Source organism: Lissotriton helveticus, unplaced genomic scaffold (genome assembly GCF_964261635.1).
Source record: "Lissotriton helveticus unplaced genomic scaffold, aLisHel1.1 SCAFFOLD_761, whole genome shotgun sequence".
Classification (NCBI taxonomy): Eukaryota; Metazoa; Chordata; class Amphibia; order Caudata; family Salamandridae; genus Lissotriton; species Lissotriton helveticus.
Genome location: NW_027611850.1, coordinates 187,953 through 207,477, shown reverse-complemented (window position 1 = coordinate 207,477; position 19,525 = coordinate 187,953). Strand labels below are relative to the sequence as shown.

The 19,525-nt window shown below is 44.4% G+C and overlaps 1 protein-coding gene across 1 annotated transcript in view; it reads left to right on the top strand.

Moving 5' to 3' along the window:
- Positions 1 to 7,541: 7,541 nt before the first annotated feature.
- The window catches only part of LOC144807000 (serpin-like protein HMSD), a 109,748-nt gene continuing 97,764 nt past the window's right edge, over positions 7,542 to 19,525 (top strand). The window contains exons 1-2 of the mRNA XM_078673057.1: positions 7,542 to 7,606; positions 13,875 to 14,067. Coding sequence (XP_078529183.1) covers positions 13,885 to 14,067 — 183 coding nt within the window. The 5' untranslated portion in view covers positions 7,542 to 7,606; positions 13,875 to 13,884. The remainder of the gene's footprint in view (positions 7,607 to 13,874; positions 14,068 to 19,525) is intronic.

The following is a 19,525-nucleotide window of genomic DNA, read 5'->3' as shown; positions in this document are numbered from 1 at the left end:
ATGATCAACACTAGGAAGATGACCTTGTAGTCCTATACTTGTTGACAGCTCTCACAGCCAAAATAATATGAGTAGTATGTGCTCAAAGGCCTGTGCGGGAAAGGACCCGAATGACTGCAAAGCAGGAAAAACTGTTCGATTGCTGATGCTAAGCACACCACTACTTTGGCAACCGCCCGCAATGGAACCCTCTGCAAGGGTAACATTGGAAATTGCTCTTTGGAGCCTGAAAGCTATAGCTGAACTTTATAGGAATGAGAAAACCCTGGAAGAACTTATCCAAGAGACACAAGTATATCGAATGATAACCGGAGTAGGCCAGTACATTTGCAAATCTGAGGACCAGTGGAAGCCAAAGAGGGAATGTGGCATCGGGAAAGGCGTGAGGCTAAGGCCTATGACTGTCGTAAGAGAAACATATATATATATATATACACATATATATATATATATATATATATATATATATATATATATATATATATATATATATATAGCGATATCTCCGTATCCCTTCTGCAGAGCCCAGCCGGGACAAAACCAAAGGAACGAATTACAGACTCCAATTTTCGTGGATCAGCAGGTCTTTTATTTTTCAAATGTTGCCAGACGCGTTTCGAATACCTCCGTATTCTTTCTCAATGTGACAAACAGATGGTCCGCTTTTTATTTTTATACATTTTTGGTGTGATGCTTTCACCTCATCTAAGTGTTAAACATTAGAAAAAATACTATATACAAATGTATGCTGGGTTTTGTAGTTTTTAGCTCTTGAACCAATTTACCCAATATAGTTGTATTTCATATCGAAACAACCTAACAGCATAAATGCTCAGTCATAGAAAATAGTAAATAAAACATGGTGCACCGATATATTTGATATATTAACACAGAACATATCCTAATTTGCATTTATGGTCGCTTATTTGTATAGCTCCATTATTTTTCATGAGTGTATCCACAACATATAAAAATATATATATAAAAAACTCCTTCCCTCATATGATATGAAAATATATATATATATATATATATATATATATATATATATATATATATATATATATATATAAATAAATATGCATTTTATATACAATATAAAAATAGAAATATATTATAAAATGTTGATACCTCAATTTTATGGCTATACATAAATATCGGAATAAATTCCCAGATAATAAGGACCTGACCTCATCAATGTTGATCTAGGCAACATGGAGAGTTGTGCAAAATAGAGCTCATGTGCAAACCCACAAATAAAGTGCATATAATGTTTTATAGCAGCATAAGAGTATTTTTTCGGTTAAAGTGCAAAAAATAACAGTGATATTTTCCCATTCCATAATGGTGATGTTTCCTTTTAAAGAGGAAAAAGGAAGACATAATATTTACAAACTTCGTGAGATTTTTAAAATTTATAAGATAAAAATAATTTATGCTTATAACGTGAAAGACTAAAACCAAAATTGAAAAAGTATTTTTAGAAAAGAGTGTGGAAACGAAACTAGGGCTACAGTACAGTTTTTAGACTTGTTTTCAGAAACCTAAGGGTTTGAGAGAGACTTTAACGGACATGTCCTAACCTCAAATAAATATATATATATATATATATATATATATATATATATATATATATATATATATATATATATATATATATATATATATATATATATATATATATATATATATATATATATATATATATATATATATTGGACTGGGCCCTTCTGGCAGGTCCACCCCTGAAGTTTTTGCTTGTTATATGTGTCCTGGGGATGGTGATTCCCACTCTGAGTGCGTGTAGATGAGAGAAGCCTGCCCTCCCATAGGAATGCATGGGGAATGTGTGTGTCCCTGATAGTTCCTGGTGCGTGGGGGGTACAGGCTCGAGTCTGGTACGTGTGGACTCGTGTGATTGAATGCTGCAAGATGATGTATGCGGCATGTGTGTGTCTAGAAGGGAAGTGCCACTTCTAGACATGGGTGTGTGTGTGCAGTAGGTGTGCTGGCGCGTGATTGGCTGAAGCCGGCTGGGGAGCCCGGCTCCAGGAGTCTGTGTGGGTCTGCCCCGGTGGTGAATGGAGAGATTAACATGCTGATGTCAGGGAGGGGCTGTGCCTGTATCCTGTATGGGGCTGGGCTTTCCCCCACAATGCTGGCTCCACCCCCCTGGGGTGCGTCTGATGACCAGGCCTGCCTGATGAATGAAAAGAGTGGCTGGGGAAAACAAGATACTCCCAAAACCAGCTGCGACTGGTTTCTCCCCCACCCAGCACCTTTAGACAAAGGAATTTCATGTATAAAAAGAGGCTGTGACCTCTTCTAAAATGTTCTTGTTCCTAACTTGAATCTGCCAGGGGCGTGCTGCTGCTTGGGCTCAGGGTTGGCTTGCCTCCCTGGGCCCTGCCCTGCTCCTGGACTTCTGATGGCATTTTCCTGCTAGGAGCTGCTGTGCTCCACCTGAGGTCCTGGACTCTTCTATGGACTTTGCTGCTTTCTTTGACCTCTAGCGCTTGGGAGCGCTGGTTCTTGACCTGTAGCGCTTGGGAGCGCTTCATTCCCCCTATAGTGCTGGGAGCGCTGTATTTCCGTCCTAGCGCCTGGGAGCGCTGTTTATCCAAGCCGGTGCCCACCCGGCATTTGCCCCGCTCTTGTGGAGGTCTCTGGCCCCAGCGAGTGCCTACCTCGTTTATCCCCTTATTCGATATATATTTATGAGGGAGCCTACCCATCGCTATCCCCCCGAGTTCACCGCCGCTGGCCCGGGACCCCTCGTGATGGCCTTCCCCCGGGCCGCGCTGGGATTGGCTGCCGGGACTCCTGATGATGCCTTCCCCGGGGCCGCGCAGTGATTGGCTGCCGGCCCGGGATTCCCCGATGACGCCTCCCCAGGCCGCGAAGTGATTGGCTGCCAGCCCGAGGAGGTTTGCTTTGGCCGAGAGAGCACGACGAGGCAGGGAGCAGCGGGAGCCAACTCCGCGCCCCTGCTTCCCCCCAAGAGAACTGCCGCTTCCCCCCCGGGGCCTCCAGGAGCGAGAGGGAGCCCCGGAGAGCGAGTAGAGACCGGCGCGATCCCCACCCCGTGAGTGCAGAGAAAGAGAGGAGGGGCGTCGGGGCACATTGCCGGTGCCCGCCCCTCCCCTCCAGTGAATCCAGGGCTGTGTTCCAGGGCTCGTGGGGCTCCCAGTGATGCCGAGTCCCCCGAGAGAGACTCCGCCTACACCCTACCGTGTCCCAGAGCCCCGAGAGGCTCCCAGATGGCCTAGTTGTTTCTTGAGCCCGAGAGGCTCCACTGTTGCCATTGTTCTAACGAGCCTGCGAGGCTCGTCCCACGCAGCGTTTCTCGAGCCCCGAGAGGCTCCACCTTTGATCCTTGATCCGCCGAGCCTGCGAGGCTCGGCCCCAGCCCAGCATCTATTGTCCTTGAGCCAGAGAGGCTCATCCCTGCCCCTTTGTCCCGAGCCTGCGAGGCTCCAACGTGTTGCCCTCATCACCTACAGCTGCCCAGCACTTCGTGGGCAGCTGCTACGTGTAGGTTTATTGATCTGACTACCTACAGCCTGTCCTAACATCGTGACTTTGGGCGTCCTAGCCCCAGGGAGGCCAGTTGGCCTGTTGAAAGTTATGAGCTCATGTTAACTGTACTTCTTGTGAGTTATTCTGTGTTGCACCTCTGAGGGTGCTTCTGTTACGTTAAGTGCTTTTGTCATTCCTTCCTTCCTAAATATCCTAGGTCCCATGTATGTGGCTTCTGGTTAGAGTGAGTTCTACTGCTAGTTCTATGAAGCTCCGGGTTGTCATGTGTTCTAATGCTAGCTCCTGGTTGTTATGTGTTCTAGTACTAGTTCTAGGAAGCTCCCAGTTGTTATGTGTCCTAAATGCCAGTTCCATCATGTGCATATTCCTGGCAGTGGTCCCATGGCCCTGTCCTGTATATATTCCCTTGTAAACCCTGCCCGTGCCCCTGGCACCTTGTATATTGTGTATTTATACCTAAGTATGTTTTTCAATACAAAGTCTATTTTTCATATATATCTTGTGTGGAGTTCCTTTTGTGGGGGGCCCGGGAGGTTGTTGCTGGGGATGCGTGCGCAAATGCTTTACACATGACCTCCGAGATAGGCCTGACTGCTCGTGCCAAGCTACCAAGGGGTTGAGCAGGGGTTGTCTTGGCGGGTGACTTCCTTACCCTAACTAGGAATGGCGATTTCTGCCTGGCCTTGGCGCAAGCCTTGGCCAACCAGGGATCCCATTTCTAACAATATAAATAAATATATATATATATATATGTACTGCTAAGCAAGAGTGAGGATGCCCTGTTCCCTTGGAGAGAAATCACCTATTTAGAAACTTGATGAGCACTAGAGAGCTGAAGGACCAGGAAGAAAAAATATATAATCACCCATCAGGTCCGTCATTGGAACGGTCGCGAATGAAGGGAAGGGAAAAAAGGCGACAACTAGATGCCCTCCTTGACGCTATATGTTAGAAACTGAGGAATATTGTGGGAAGGAACTGATGAAACTAGTAGGAATCCCTAAACAGTCCGTAAAGGAGCGGCATCGTGAAAGACCCTCCTAATTCCAGAGGGTGTGACCACAAGCAAAATATGTCTACATATTATAGAAGTGACCAATAACGAAGCTGTCCCGGAGGGGATCCGTCTCAAGGGGCCAGCGGAGTCTAAATTTCAAGGTTGTCCATCCTTATGGAAGGAATTGCGACTCTCGGAAGAGCTGGTGCAGACGGCGTCATATAGACGGCTACCACTGTTTCTGGCAGACTTATGACTAGGATTGTGTCTCAGCATCCTGTCAGGTCCGGTTAAACCCTTTTTTGTGACAACTAGAAAAGAAGGAGACTGGCGTCGACGTCGGGCAATTCTCCAACCATAACCCGAAAAAACAGTCCACAGCGCCTCTAACTGTAAACTAGTGTGCCCTTGACTAAGCCCTGTCGTACGCGCGCGGGTGACCCGATATCCGTTGTGTTGGTGAGTTAGGGAAAAAACAATCATGGCCAAGGATTTGTGCCTTTAAGAACGATGATAGGCGTCAATCAAGCCATGCTACCCTGAGGAAGGGACTGTCATATCTGGGGCCCTGTTGACAGCTCAAGGACGTGGAGAACTCGAGTGTCAATAAATGTATCTTAAGAGGCAGTGCGCTCCTTTCGAATAAGTGGCCTCCTCCTTATATATCCCCACCATACATCGTCAAGGGATATCCGTCTTTAATATCGTAGTGCAAAGCACAGTGTAATGGAGGAGTAAAGGGGGAGCCAACCCTGTGCACACGAAAATTGTAAATTAATAATGTATCGGCTCCTCAGCAAAGCTGTAGTCAATCATTCCAGCCCAAAGGGCATCAGAGTCATAGTAAAATACCAGGAACGTGTGCGCACTCCAAGGGCCAGCCTATTATTACCGCCGGGAAGGCGTACCAGGAAAAAAGGCACCATGAATCTCGAAACAAACAGGGGACGCCTGCGACGTGCGTAGGCCAAAAAAAGCCTAAATGTAGCCCAATTGGGCTACCCACACCGGAGCGTTGACTCCATAACCGCACTCAGCTACTAGGGAAAGCCTGTGGCGGGAAGACCGCACAGTTAAGAGAACAAACCTATGGGAGTGACAGGAATAATGTTAAAGCAGAAAACCATATTCACTGAAATACCATTATTTGGACACCTAACTCCTTTGAGTAAAAATCTGGACCTTAATCACTGTCCCACAGTGACTCTACTAATGCTGTAAACGACAGCGTGGTATCTCCGCTCTTGAGGGAGCGCTTTGATTCTGTGTCTGGCCGTGTCAAGTCTTCCTCGTGAAAATCAATCGCAGGCCCAAACCGATATGCATATATATAGAAACAAAATGGTCCCTGACACAATTCAAACTTACATTTAATGTAAATCTCGTTATTTCAAGTAAACAAAATATAAATTTGAAAACGAGATATATTATTTGCAAACAACAATGCTAAGACAGCAAACCCAACACAAATAATACAAAAAGCCACTTAATACTGAGTCTCTTCTTAGTACAATGGCAAATTTATTTACATATTAATAACATTAGAGAAGAAGGAAAACTGCAATCTGCAGTAAGAAAAGGGGGTGCACAAGTGAATTGAAAGGAAAGTTTAGAGTGAGAGACACAATTAAGATATTTATGTACAACTAAAAATTCAATCTTTCAGTTGGACAACCAAAAAACACAACAGGCCTACCCATACATTAATATCTATACAGTTTGATCTTACAAGGCGGGGACAGGGACAGTGACAATTAGATGGTATAGGCCTCAAAAATGAAGGGGGCGTTGTAACCGATATGCAACAGGCAATTAACATCGCAACATCACTGCTCCCGTGGGAGCAACCTTATCCTGGGTCCAGACGTGCTAAACTAAGAGCGCTATGGCGCGCACGCAAGCCAGTGCAGTATTAATATTAACTACATGGATCAGAAAACATCAAGCCTGAATTGTAATATGTACTCAAATGTAAATATTCAGTTAAACTGAAATATAATTTTGTAACCTGACAAAACGAGGAGAGATAGGATTCAAACCCAGAACCTATGGAGTAGGAGTCGAAGACCTTGCCCCTAGGCCACATGACTCGTCAGAATCCATTCAGCTCGTAAACGTGAGCGGGGAAAACTGTGAATGTAAACTGTCGAGGGCCACGCGATACTCTGAGGTCATCAGGATGGAATTTAAGCCTGAACGGGCCACCCGCGTTCAAGAAATTCGTCGCTCCCAACAGGGAGCGCATTCGCATTAGTTAACTGCTCCCAGCAGGAGCCATTCACTGCCGGAGGCTCAACAATTACAGCGCGAGTTAAGCGCTAACGTCCGAGCACTCAGCAACTCCGTGCAAAGCACGCGGGGCACACAGCACGATATTGCGAACAAATATGTAAGTAAACAATAAAGGAACAGTAAAACCCAGCGCGACATGGGCGCGCACACTAACTGAAATAATGATTACAAGCCGACTAAGCAGGCAATATCGATCGTAAACATACTGTAACTTTTAAGCACAAATAAACGTGCAGGCACTGCCTGCAATAGTGACTACAAGCCAACTAAACTTTAAAATGGTCATGGCTGATTCGTGTAAGCAGGCTGTCCTTGTCAATTTAATTCTTGATTTAATTGTTCTAACATTTTACTCCCTTTCTGTGTAATTAGGAAGTGATTGTTGTAAATGTTGTGTTTTATAATTGTTGAACAAGCTTTTATGATATTTTTATATCGAAATAAAGCCTATCAATAAATCAATCAATCAACTAAACAGTCAATATTAGTAATCATAGTGTAACTTTCGAGCACTTAACTCTCTGCGTGAGCAGCAAGAAAGAGGAGGAGAAACAGGATACAGTGGCTCTTTTAGAACTATACAGGATATATTGTATGGACAAGCATCATGGGAAATGTAGTTTTATTTGCATACAAAAAGTTTTCATTGGCTGCTGTGAGTAGCAAATAAAAGGAAGAGAAGCATCATACGAACCCTCCGGTTCTATAATAGAATTCCACTGTGACGGTCCACGCCCAGGGAGACTCCAAGAAGAATACACGCCCGTCCCGAAGCAGGTGAGTAGTGATACATTCTTCCTGACCGCACGGGGCCATTAAGTCTTACACTAAGAGTTCAGGGTAAGGCCATGAACACGATCTTTATATTCGAAGTTCACACCCTGGCTCTATAACCCCCCTTATACTCGTTATCTGCAAATAATTGCCCGTTTTGAACTGCGACCCTCAAAACGTATCTAGAAAACCAACGCATTTGCAGTTCAAAATTGACTGAGTGATTGCGTGTCAGTCCCGAGCCCCCTACACAACGCAGAAGAGTCCAAAGGTGTGGTTATTATTTCACAAGTGAATACGCAGCACAGGTGCAAACAATAGAGCTTCATTATTGCCGTTTGCGCAGAGAGGCTGTCCGCACGGGATGCAGTGTATTCAAACTCGCAAACGGTGGGAGGGGTAGATTTGCGGGAATCCGCCCAAAGGTGCCCCCTCCTCAGCTCAGAGTTTCTCGTCGCCGGAAAGCGCTGCAGGGCGTGGCGCCCTACCCTTTTAAAACGAACTGTGACCCTTTTTTCCTACCAGAGAGTTAACCGCTTGATATGTGTCACAAATTAAATGTTGCACGTTCTGGCCTCGTCAACTCTTTTGACACTTAAAACGAATGCCTATTTATCAACTAAATCAAAAGCGCTGGATGCAGAGTTCTAGAAGTCTGAAGCTGGGGTTGTCCAATACCGAGGTTGCCTACTTTTGATTTCTTCTTATGCCCCAGTCTATTGTTCAACCCTTTGCTACTGATGCTCGGATATCATGAGGTGATTTTCTATCTCAACATTCCCGCTTAGCCGTTTACATACTTTGCAGTGCATGGTAGTTACACGGCGCAATATAATAATGCAGAGATCTGCCAGTTTTAAGGAACTCGGCATATATTTATAAATATGTATTTAATTATTTTAAACGGACAAACTCTATTTTAATTAATTTAGTCAACGAGTGACTTAAAGCAGAGGGTTGTTGGAATGAAAAGTTCAGAATTCCGACCCTTAGCAGGTTGAAGAGAGGGGAGTAACTCGGGGTGCCTTGCACGGACTCGGCGCTTTGTGTAAGAGTGGGTGAAGCAGAGAAACTCGATGAAACAGCAGTCAACAATGTCTCAAACAAGATTGCATTATCGTACGGGGAAAGGGGGTTTTACATGGCAACCGTTTCTGATACTGAGGTAGTGTGTGGTGCAAACAGCGTTTCTCAAATTCAGACAGCTCAGATCGTCGTGTTTAGGATGAGTGACCACCCCCGAACTTTAGTTTTCTTGACGTGTGCGTGAGTAGCTTAGGCGATCCAGGATGTCTTCGTTGCATCTTGGTATGTGTTCTCTGATTTGGTAATCAGATAAACAGAACAAGAAGCCCCAGAATGCAAAGTAGAAACCTAGAATGGAAGAGTCAATAGTTCGTCTAAAGCATGGGTACTCACAAACTTTCTCTCGGGGGCCACATTTATAGTGTGCGGGTATGACTGAGGGAGGAGGAGTGTGATGTTGGGATGATGGATTATGAATTAGGTATGAGAATTCTAATTATGGATGATTCATCGGAAGCAGGGATGAAAAATAGGGATGATGGATAATGGCTGATGCATGAGAAGTAAGGATGTGAAGTAGGGATGGCATTTGGATGAGAGGTATGGATGATGGCTGGGAAGTTGGGATGATGGATGAAGTAGGGATGATGGATGAAGTAGGGATGAGAGGTAGAAGAAAGAATGATGGATGAAAAGCGCAGAAGATTGATGAGAAGTAGGGATAATTTATGATGCATGGTAAATTAGGATTAGAAATCGGGATGATAGTTCATGGATGAGAAGTAGGGAGGATGGATGAGAAGTAAGGTTGACAGATGAGAAGTAGGGATAAGAGTTAGTAGTCGGAATGATGATTGAGAAGCAGGGATGGTGGATGAGAATTAAGGATGAGCAGCGGTTATGAGGGCTGAGACGTCGGAATGAGATGTAGCAATGTATGAGATGGTGAAGACAAGTAGGGATGACGGATGAGGAAAAGGAATGATGGATGAGAGCATTGAGAAGTAGGAGTGATGGATGAGAAGTAAGGATGATGGATGAGTTATAGGGAAGAGAAGTAGGCATGAGGAGTGAGTAATGAGAGTGCCCTTAAATGGATGCTGTAGTAGTCTTTTCTGATCCTTTGGGCCATGACCCAGGAAAACCAATTTTGTTGTCTACAACTAGCATTTTAATATCTTCTTTATTGGGAACCAGTAGAGTATTCTATAGTATTGGATTATTTGTTCAAGTTTGAAGCTGAAGCTTCTTATCACCACTTTCTTAGAAAATTTGTACTCTGTCTGCATCATGGCTGTAGAATTTCCAGTACTTGCAGAGATACACTAGTCAACACCAAATCATCTCAGAAGTTCAGTGCCGTGTTTGGAGTTCAAAAGTAGGGGAGGTATTACCTTTTTGAGTAATTCTAGTGATTGAGCCTTTGTTGTGATGTACGATTCCAAAGGAAATTTGCTGCCCATATTTGTGGACATCAGTGGGGTGGCATACCTTAGCATCCTTCAGCCATGTGTTGCATACCTTCTCATCCTTCAGCTGATGTTGCTTTGGCTCTTTAAAGGTACTAATGCAGACGCAGGTATTTCTTAATTAACCAGATGTGGATGTGCTTCATAACCAGATCGTGTTCTTCAGGCCAAGTCAGAACAATGAATCTACCTGACAAATTGATAATCTTGTTGATTGTCCTTGTTATGGAATCAAATGCTTCCTTCTGAAAGAATGTTGCTCGATGGTAGACTGAAGTTTGCAGTTTTACCTGGATGGAATGGTGTGCTGGCAGCAACTGTGATACTTTCAAGTTCTTCTTTTGACACAAGTGAGTGTCTGAACAAATTCCTTTCTCTCTATTCCGTAATCCAAGGTGATAAATTTACTGGCAGTCACAAGGCATGGATCTTGAAAAATCTCTTGAATCCGAAACAGACCATTGGCTCTTGAGATTCCCTGCACCATTTATTTGACCAAAATCAGGACTTGAATGTAATCAGTAGATTTTTTGATTTTGGCAGATATGTTATTACCATGGGAGTTGCTTCCTATTCTGATAACGAGCTCAATGTACTTTGTCCTTCCTTTCATTTAAATAAGCCAATATTAAGTATTCTAACAAATATGCCTGAAGGACCAATCCTCTTACGGCCTCTGTTGATCTTACAAATGCTTCTGTGTCCCATCGTCTCTGCTTATGGTTTCTTCCATGACTACACTTAAATTCAGTGATAACAAGCTACACGAATAGAGGGCAAACTTTTAAAAACTGTTGTGAAACGGGCAGTAGTAGCACAAATCATGAAGACATTGTACCGTTGTTTCATTGCACGGCAGTCCTAAAACTGGGGATGAGTAAATCCTGGCCAGCGCCTTATTATTTTTGCTAGACTTTGATCATAATGTAAAACCTTGAGTTTACCAGAGAAAGCTGTATGACCGAGCTGAGAGATGTAGCATTTTAATGAAGATGAGAGAAATTAACATGTATCTCACCATGACTTATACAATTTTAGTTTTGGAGTTGAATGAGAAGCGGAAAGGAGACAGTCTACGATACTTTCTGAGCCATTTTGTGTATGTTCCCTACTGACAATACTCTAATATTTAATTGGTGTATTGTCAGCGAGCCGATTTCCCCTAGAAAGTGGGTGTAGGTTTTTTAGTAGCTGCAATGACAACAGAACAATTCCAGAACACAGCCCCCCCTCGCTACCACACCCACCACTACCATAAGCGTGCATTGATGCAATAATAGAAGTCCTTATGTGAATTGGCTGAGATTGGTTTGTGAGTGTCAATGGCAGGCTTTCTGCTACTTGTGTGGGACTGCGGAGGAGCCTTAACCCGATACTCGATTTTTTTGATCCAAAAATCTGTCAGCTCATTGTTCAGTCGATCATGCTTTCACGACTGGACTATGCCAGCGTTCTACTTTTAGGCGCCAATAAAGCGGAGATGGCTCGATTTCAACGCGTAGAGAACTCAGCGGCCAGAGCCCTGGTGGGCCTCCCTCGCAGGTGCTCAGCCAGAGCTACCCTTCGGAAATTACATTGGCTGCCCATTGAATCTCGGATTCACTTCAAAACCCTGACTTTGGCCTTTAAGATTCTCAAATCAGGATGCCCAGAACTCCTGCGCCCGCTCTTAACACCTTATGCGCCACAGCGCAACCTACACACTTCTGGCCAGCACCTAGTGACGGTACCCCGCACTAGGCTCTGCCGTACTGGTGGCCGATCCTTTAGGGTCCTAGGAGCTAAGCTCTGGAACTCCTTGCCGTTAAACATCCGTTCCCTGGATAATCTATCTGTCTTCCGGAAGGCTATAAAGACCCATCTGTTGCCCCCCCCCCTCCTAGGACTTCCCTTCCCCTCCGTTAGGATAGCTTCTGCGGTTATTCAGCGCCGGGACGCCTCGTTGCTGGGGCAGCTGTTTGCGCTCAACCAAATAGATAACCTAACATAACATAGAGTATTATCCAAAGAGTTGTGGTAACTGTCTACAGGTAGCATTGCCTGTGCGTATTCAGGTACAGGTCAGTCTGTTGACCTCCCAATTCTATGAAAAATATCATCCATCTCTGAACTGAAAATGATAAACCTAAGTAACACTCTGAGCAATGGATAATATTGGGGTGCTTGAAGAGGTGTCTTGCATGTCTTCCATCTGACTTTATGGTATTCTATCCAAGTGTAGAGAATTTTCTGTGCATTTGCTCGAAAGTCTAATATATATGTGCTTTTGTATGCTATGTTAAGGTGTTTAGAAATGTAGAGTAGGTTAGCCTTTGGCAGCCCGTGTAGAGAAAGATTCTTTCTAGGTCAGAGGTTCACACCGTGAAGAGTCTCTCTTTGATCTAGACAGTGGAGTGATGTGCAGGACAATAACAAGGCGACTGGCGGACGTGTTTGAACACTTCTAACCAATAAGACTTCCTCTTATTACCATTCCATTCTGTTACACACATAAAGGCAATTAAATTATGGGGCTAGCCATATGCTCTCCTTGCTCTTCATCCAGACTAAGCATTTGTGAGTTCAGTAGTCTTCGGTAACTCACTCTTGCACCGGAATGGTTTTTCCATTTAGACTGAGGTCTGCCAAGCCCAGAACCACGCTCCAAGTCTCCGTGTGGTAGGACAATTTGCTCAGATAGTAGAATGAACAAATGTTATGTTTGCCTAGATTTGTTTTCTCCAGTGTGTTCGTTTCACATGCATGCCACATGTTCTTCTGTGTACTCAAGGAGGACTTGTCTTGTCTTCTAAGAGGACACGTTGCTGCCTGAAGGTCGGATTATAGGTTCCCCTACCAAAGTCTGAAAGCTGTAATCCAGCACACACCTAAGATAAGAAATCATGTGAACATTAACTTTATGCATCTACAAAGCTGGCTAGAATTCAAATGTAGACTTTGGCATTTGTCAAACATAAACTGCAATCTGATTAATGAATTTCTTGTTAGTGAGACCTGGTTGTAGTATTTTTACGCTGAAAGTTAACACTTGAACGTAGTTATAGCGAGGGGACGTGGACTAAGCACATATCAGTTGGTTTAAAAACTAATTCATCTTGGTGGTTAGGCAAACAAACATTGTGAGGGTATGGTTGTTGGCTTTACACTTAAAAGTTCAGTCTACAGGACTTTGAGAAATAGGCATGAGAAGTAGAATTTTGGATAATTCATGAGCTGTAGGGATGAAAAATGTGTTAGATGAGTGAGAAGTAGGGAAAATTGATGATACATGAGAAGTAAGGATGAGAAAAGGGGATGGCCGCATAATTGCTGCCTGCACAAAAAAATTGTATCTATCGCGGTGACAAACTGCCCCAGGACTTCTCATCCAGAGCTGCTACCTCCCTCGCCCCAGTAATATAGTGACCAGACAAGTCAGTCATTGGCCAAAATAATGCCAGTAAAGGGACATACCCTAGCTCGAGAGTACAAGGCAGCAGTAATTGGTGTACCGTAGTTCCTTGCCCCTGTGCTAGTGCACTGCTGTTGTAATGATGGCTCTTTTAGGTGCCCAGCAGAGTGTTTTCTACCTGATTTGCACACTTATTTGAATAACTCCTTCAGCTGAGGGTATCATGTAACTTGTTAAATGTCTTAAAAACCCAGACTTGAGAGGAATGTGGTCACGCCATGCAATATTTCATGTTTCTTTAGCTATCCGTTCTGATTCTAGATCCACTTTGCCTAAGGAAAACAAAAAAAATGTTTGTACATTTAGTTTTCTCTTTCTGTTCTAGATTCTCAAGAATGGATTCTCTTAACAAGGATTCTCTTAACAAAGCCAATACTTTATTCTCCCTTGACCTCTTGAGAAAACTGAGTGAAAATGACAACAAGAAAAATGTATTTTATTCGCCAATAAGTATTTCATCTGCTCTGGCTATGGTTTGTTTGGGTGCCCATGGGGACACAGCAGCCCAGATGGTAAAGGTATGTTTGTTTCCATTGTACAGTAAAAGTGCTGCAGTGCAGGTATAAGCTTGTGAAAAGGGAGCTGTTAGATAACCTTTCCTGATATACCTGTAGTAATTGGGTATTATCGCTGTTGGGAGATCTAGCATTGAACTGGATGAACCGTCTATTAATATTAAGGCTGCTTGTATTTTTTTCTTGACTCGTGAAACATTCAGTTACCACTACCGTTGGAGGTTTCTATTTTTCAGCTGGGAAATCAATTCTCATGAACTGCTAAAGCCTCTTTTTTTGTTTCATTCAGTAATTGCTGACGCACACTTTTGTGGGCCTGGTTGGATTGTGAGGGTGCATAATGATAGGAAGGGCTATTACCAGCTGTTTATGCCTCACCACTTGGGTGATAATAACCTAATACATGGGATTCTGTGATCCCTTTATAAATGGCAGTATCTGATTTCTTTATAATCTGCGACTTGTGAGGCACCCAGGTGATGATAATAAAGAAAAGACTATTATAACCTATTATAGCTGGCTGCATGATCTTCAAGTCGCTACATGGCAAAAGCCCTAAATTCATCACTCAATTAATCACCAGATACGTTCCCTCCCGCAACCTTCGCTCATCTCATCTTGGCCTTCTCCAAACCCTTCCCTTCAAACTTAAACGTTCTGGCGGATGTAGGTTTGCAACACTTGCCCCCTGCTTATGGAACACTTTTCCCCTGGAAATCCGGTCCTGCCAAGATCTTACCTTTCCAGAAAGCACTGAAGACCTGGCTTTTTAAACAAGCTTTTTAAAATCTACTTCCCCTTCTCTGATTGTGTTACTGTTAAATTAGCGCCAAGAAACTAATCCGTGTTAGTGCGTCAATAAATAATTTAATAACATAACAGTCTAGTTCTGACATCACAATGCCTGCTGCCAGAGATAGCAACCAAGGTGAAGGGCAGGTCAGGACACGGAGCATTATTGAAGCTTGGATATAATAATTAAAAGATTGATCTTCAATTGTGAAGTATCTTGTGGGATTGTGTCAAATTGTAAGGGTTCTGCTCCAGCCAAACATTTGCACAGACTAGCACCAGAATGCCAGTTTTGGGCTGCCTCAACTTCCTGATTGCTCTACGAGCCCTAGATATGATTACTGAATTTTGCCTTTGGCACACGTAAGACACACATGCGGATCGTCCCAAGGCTTTTTGTCAGAAGATCTTTTAATAAAATCCAAGGGCCCTAGTGTGCCATGAAACTCCTACACCTACTGTAGTCTGACCAAGTTCAGTTGCATTGCTAAAGAAAGAATCTAATGCTAAACTGGAGCGAAACTTAATATAGAAAGTTGAGTAAGTAAGCAAAACAGAACATTAACCCCGTGGCATTTTTGGATCCAGGGCAATGGAAAGCTAGAGTCACTATTCTACAGTTGCTGTGTATACACAGTCTTATTTTGGTAAATCCTATTTTTCTTTGATTTTATTTGTAACAATTATACAGCTATAGTGCAACACGATGGATGTTTTCAGGATGCAGGTACAACAGCTGTAGTGACAGGTGTGGGAGAGCACAAGAACAGAGTACATTTTTTATTATTCCAAGCTTGTCCGAAGAGACTGGTCTTTAATTGTCTACATTTTGAAGTTCACCTTGGGTCAGGAGGCAAAGATAAGCAGGTCCAAAAGGTGGGATCTTCCTCTTAATTCTTTGTATGCCAAAGGGATCTGTGAGACACATTTGGAAGGCCATCCGTGGAATCTGCTCAGGTAGTAGAGGAGAAACTGAACGATCAGGTTCTCCACTATGCTGTTGTAAATTCATTATGGACAACATGTTCACTTTTAAAATGGATCCATTGTTTAATCGGCAACCTGTAGAGTGACATCAGTGTAAGTGAGCAGTTAAGTTCTTTGCATCTTGCTCCACATCTACGCTGGAAAACCTGCATGATTGCACGTGATGCGCAAGAGGGCTACTGCAAGGAGGAAGCCAACGTGGTGTTGAGTAAGCAATAGTGTGAGGATCCCTGAAGTTGATAAAAATGGATGAGCCTGTGTTTGGTCATGTTATCTTGAAAGTTAAACTCTAGAGATGATCCCCAAGTTCCTGACTTTACGGTTTTAGCTTGTTAAAAAGGCTAGATGAAGGTACCCAATAGCAGTGTCTGTGAAATGGACTCAAGCAAGGTCTCCCACGACTAGAAGAAAGATTTTAGTTTTATCACCACTCATGCAGAAGCGGTTTCTATTTTTTTCTTTTTATTATAATACATAAGAAAAAAAAATCTGCTTCCGGTGAACATTAATTGACATCATTATGAGGCATTAGTTGTCGTACATTTAACTTCAACAATTACTGATCATCTATAGTTTGGGATCAAAGGGATTCCAGTGGTTCTACTTCCCTTTGCCTCCGTGGGGTGTACATATATTGCCACGATAACCATTCCATGCTCCCCATACCTTCCCCCACTTCTCCGGGCAGCCCCATGCTATATACACCGCCCTTTCCCTGAACATGCACCAGTCTAGGTCCTCAGCCCACTTAGAAACTCCGGGGAGGTTGAGTGGCCCCCCCACAGCTGAGCAATGTTTCGCTTCGCCACCATGTATGTCAACATCACCCATTGTTTCAAATATCGATTCAAGTCTGTGGGTTCCCATACATTCGACAGACGCCTCCGGTTGTATCCCCTCCCCCAACACCTCTTTAAGTTTGTCATGTATTGCCGCTCAGTAGGTCTGTATCTCTTCACAGTGCCACACGATATGTATAAAGGTGCAGAGCTCCCCACATCCCCTCCTGCACTCACCGCTCATCGCCCGTCCCATGTGCACTAGCCTAGGTCCTGTGATATATGACCGATGTAAAATTTAAAGCTGTACCAGTCTGAGTCTCATCTGAATTGCAACCACTTTAGGGGAGGAGACCGCCTCTACCCAGTCCTCATCGTCTAATTGCAGTCCATCCGCTCCCCACGCTATCCTAATACTTCCCAAGGGGTACTCCATATTATTTATAAGCTGACTGTAGATCAAGGAGATAGTCTTCTCTGGCACGTGACCATATAGCACACGGTCCTCAAGAGGAGATGTCTCCGGAAGTTCTGCCCCTCTGGGCACGTGAGTGAGGAGAGCGTGTCTAACCTGCCTGTATCGAAAGTGTTCAGCAGCATTCAAACTGTATTGCATCTGTAAAGATTCAAACATCAACAGTCTTTCCCCCATACATCCATAATCTGGTTAATTCCAATGAGGTCCCACTTATCAAATCCTTTAGTCTTCCACAGGCTCCCCAGCTTCTCTGAGCAAAATAGTGGGGTAGCCAACGTCAATTGTCCCTCCCACCCTAAACTTCTGGTAGCCGCGTGCCAAACATGCACAGCATGTGCTGTCGGGCCTACCAATTCGAATCTAACCGGGTCTAGCATATAAGGCTTTAAGAATGTCGCCACCTGGTGCCTGTCGACGATCCATAGCATAGCCTGGGTCCCCAGGGGGTCCAAAGACAAGGTGGTTCACTGCTGCAAGGTGTGTGGCCCAATAATTTTTCCTCCAGTCTGGGAGACCGATGCCCTAGCATATAAGGCGTTAAGAATGTCGCCACCTGGTGCCTGTCCACGATCCATAGCATAGCCGGGGTCCCCAGGGGATCCAAAGACAAGGTGGTTCACTGCTGCAAGGTGTGTGGCCCAATAATTTTTCCTCAAGTCTGGGAGACCGATGCCCCCATCATACCACGGGAGAGTTAATTTGTTGAAGGCTATATTTGGTCTGCCATCCCAGAGTAGCTGTCGCTGAAGTGTCTCAATCTCCTCCTTAAAATAGGACAGTGGCACTGGATCCATTGTGTTTTGGAGCATATATAGGAACGGGTTAAGGCCAGCATCTTAAATAATACCGCTCTTCCAAGCAACGAAAGAGGAAGAGCTTTCCATCGTTCCACATCCCTACGAAATCGATTCAAGGGGGTCTTCAGATTATTAGCGTACCTCATCTTTGGATCTAAGGACACCTATATATGTCCAAAGAGGTGAATCCCACCAACTCAACCTTTATCGGACGCTATTTCGGAGTCACAGGCGGAGCTCCTGACAAGACAAACACCGACTTTGACCAGTTAATGGCAAACCCGGAATACCTGCCAAATACAGCAAGGACATCTAAAAAATTACTTAAGGACGCTCTGGGGTTGATGAGGTACAACAGGATGTCATCTGCATAAAGCTAAATTTTATCCTCTCATCCAGGCGTCCACCGCAAGCCAAGTATTGACCGGTCCCGCCTGACCCAGGCCGCCGGGGGCTCCAGTGCGAAGAGGAGCAGGGACAGTGGACACCCCTGTCTCGTTCCCCTTCTAAGGGAAAAATCTGTATACTTACAATTATTGACTACCACCCTGGCGAGGGGAGCGGCATAGAGCAATCTGACCCACCCAATAAACCCCGGACCAAAGCCTAATTTGGCCAGAACGGCGTACAAGTAAGCCCATTCGACCCTATCGAATGCCGTGGTGGCATCCAGGAACACCAAGACAGCTGGCTCCAATATCTGTGGGGAGCCGCCCAAGATCCCATGTAGCCTTCATAGGTTCAGGGCTGTGTTGCGACGTGGCATGAAGCCGGATTGGTCTGGATGTATCAGGGTTGTTATGACCTTGACCAACCTGGCAGCAAGCAGTTTTGCCAAAATCTTCGGCTTCGCATTGAGAAGTGAAATGGATCTATACGAGGAAGGAGCTGTCTTAATCTTATTTGTCTTGTGAATGACCAAAATTTTCGCCACTCGCTGATCGTATGGAAGCTGTCCTAACTCCCTACTTCTAGAAACATGGCATAAATAAACGGGGCGATCTTATGGGCATTCAATTTGTAGAGCTCTATTGGGATCCCATTTGGACCCGTTGCTTTCCAAGATTTTATGCCTCTGATCGCCTGTGCAACTTCATCATCCGTGAAAGGAGTCTAGATAATTCCTATTGTCTTCTGAAAGACTCTGCATGGCAATATCCTTGAGCAGCTCACCTCACCATTGTCAGCCTCTGTGTACCCCCCCCACCGAGGCATACACTTCCTTAAAACAGTCAGAAAACACATCCGCCACTGCCTGCGGGTCTGTGACCGTATCAGAGCCTTGTCCCTCTATCTCCGGTACTAACCTAGAGGCCCACTTTCCACGTTCCAACCAAGCAATTAGCTTGCCAGCCTTGTCACCATGTTCATAAATCCAACTTTGCAGGGCACGATCTTGGCAAATTGCCTGCTCCCTGGAGAGGTTTCGATATTCCTCTTGTTGTAACTACAGCGAGTGAGCACCCGGATCAGCAGACCCAGCTGCACGCTTCTCTAACGTTATCACTTCCGCCTCCATCCTGGTCAATTCCGCCTGGCTTGCCTTTTGCTGTTTCTATTTTTATGCTTACAAGTGACAGTCAAGAGGATTGCTATTTCACTTATCTTTAGCTATCCTAATGCAGATC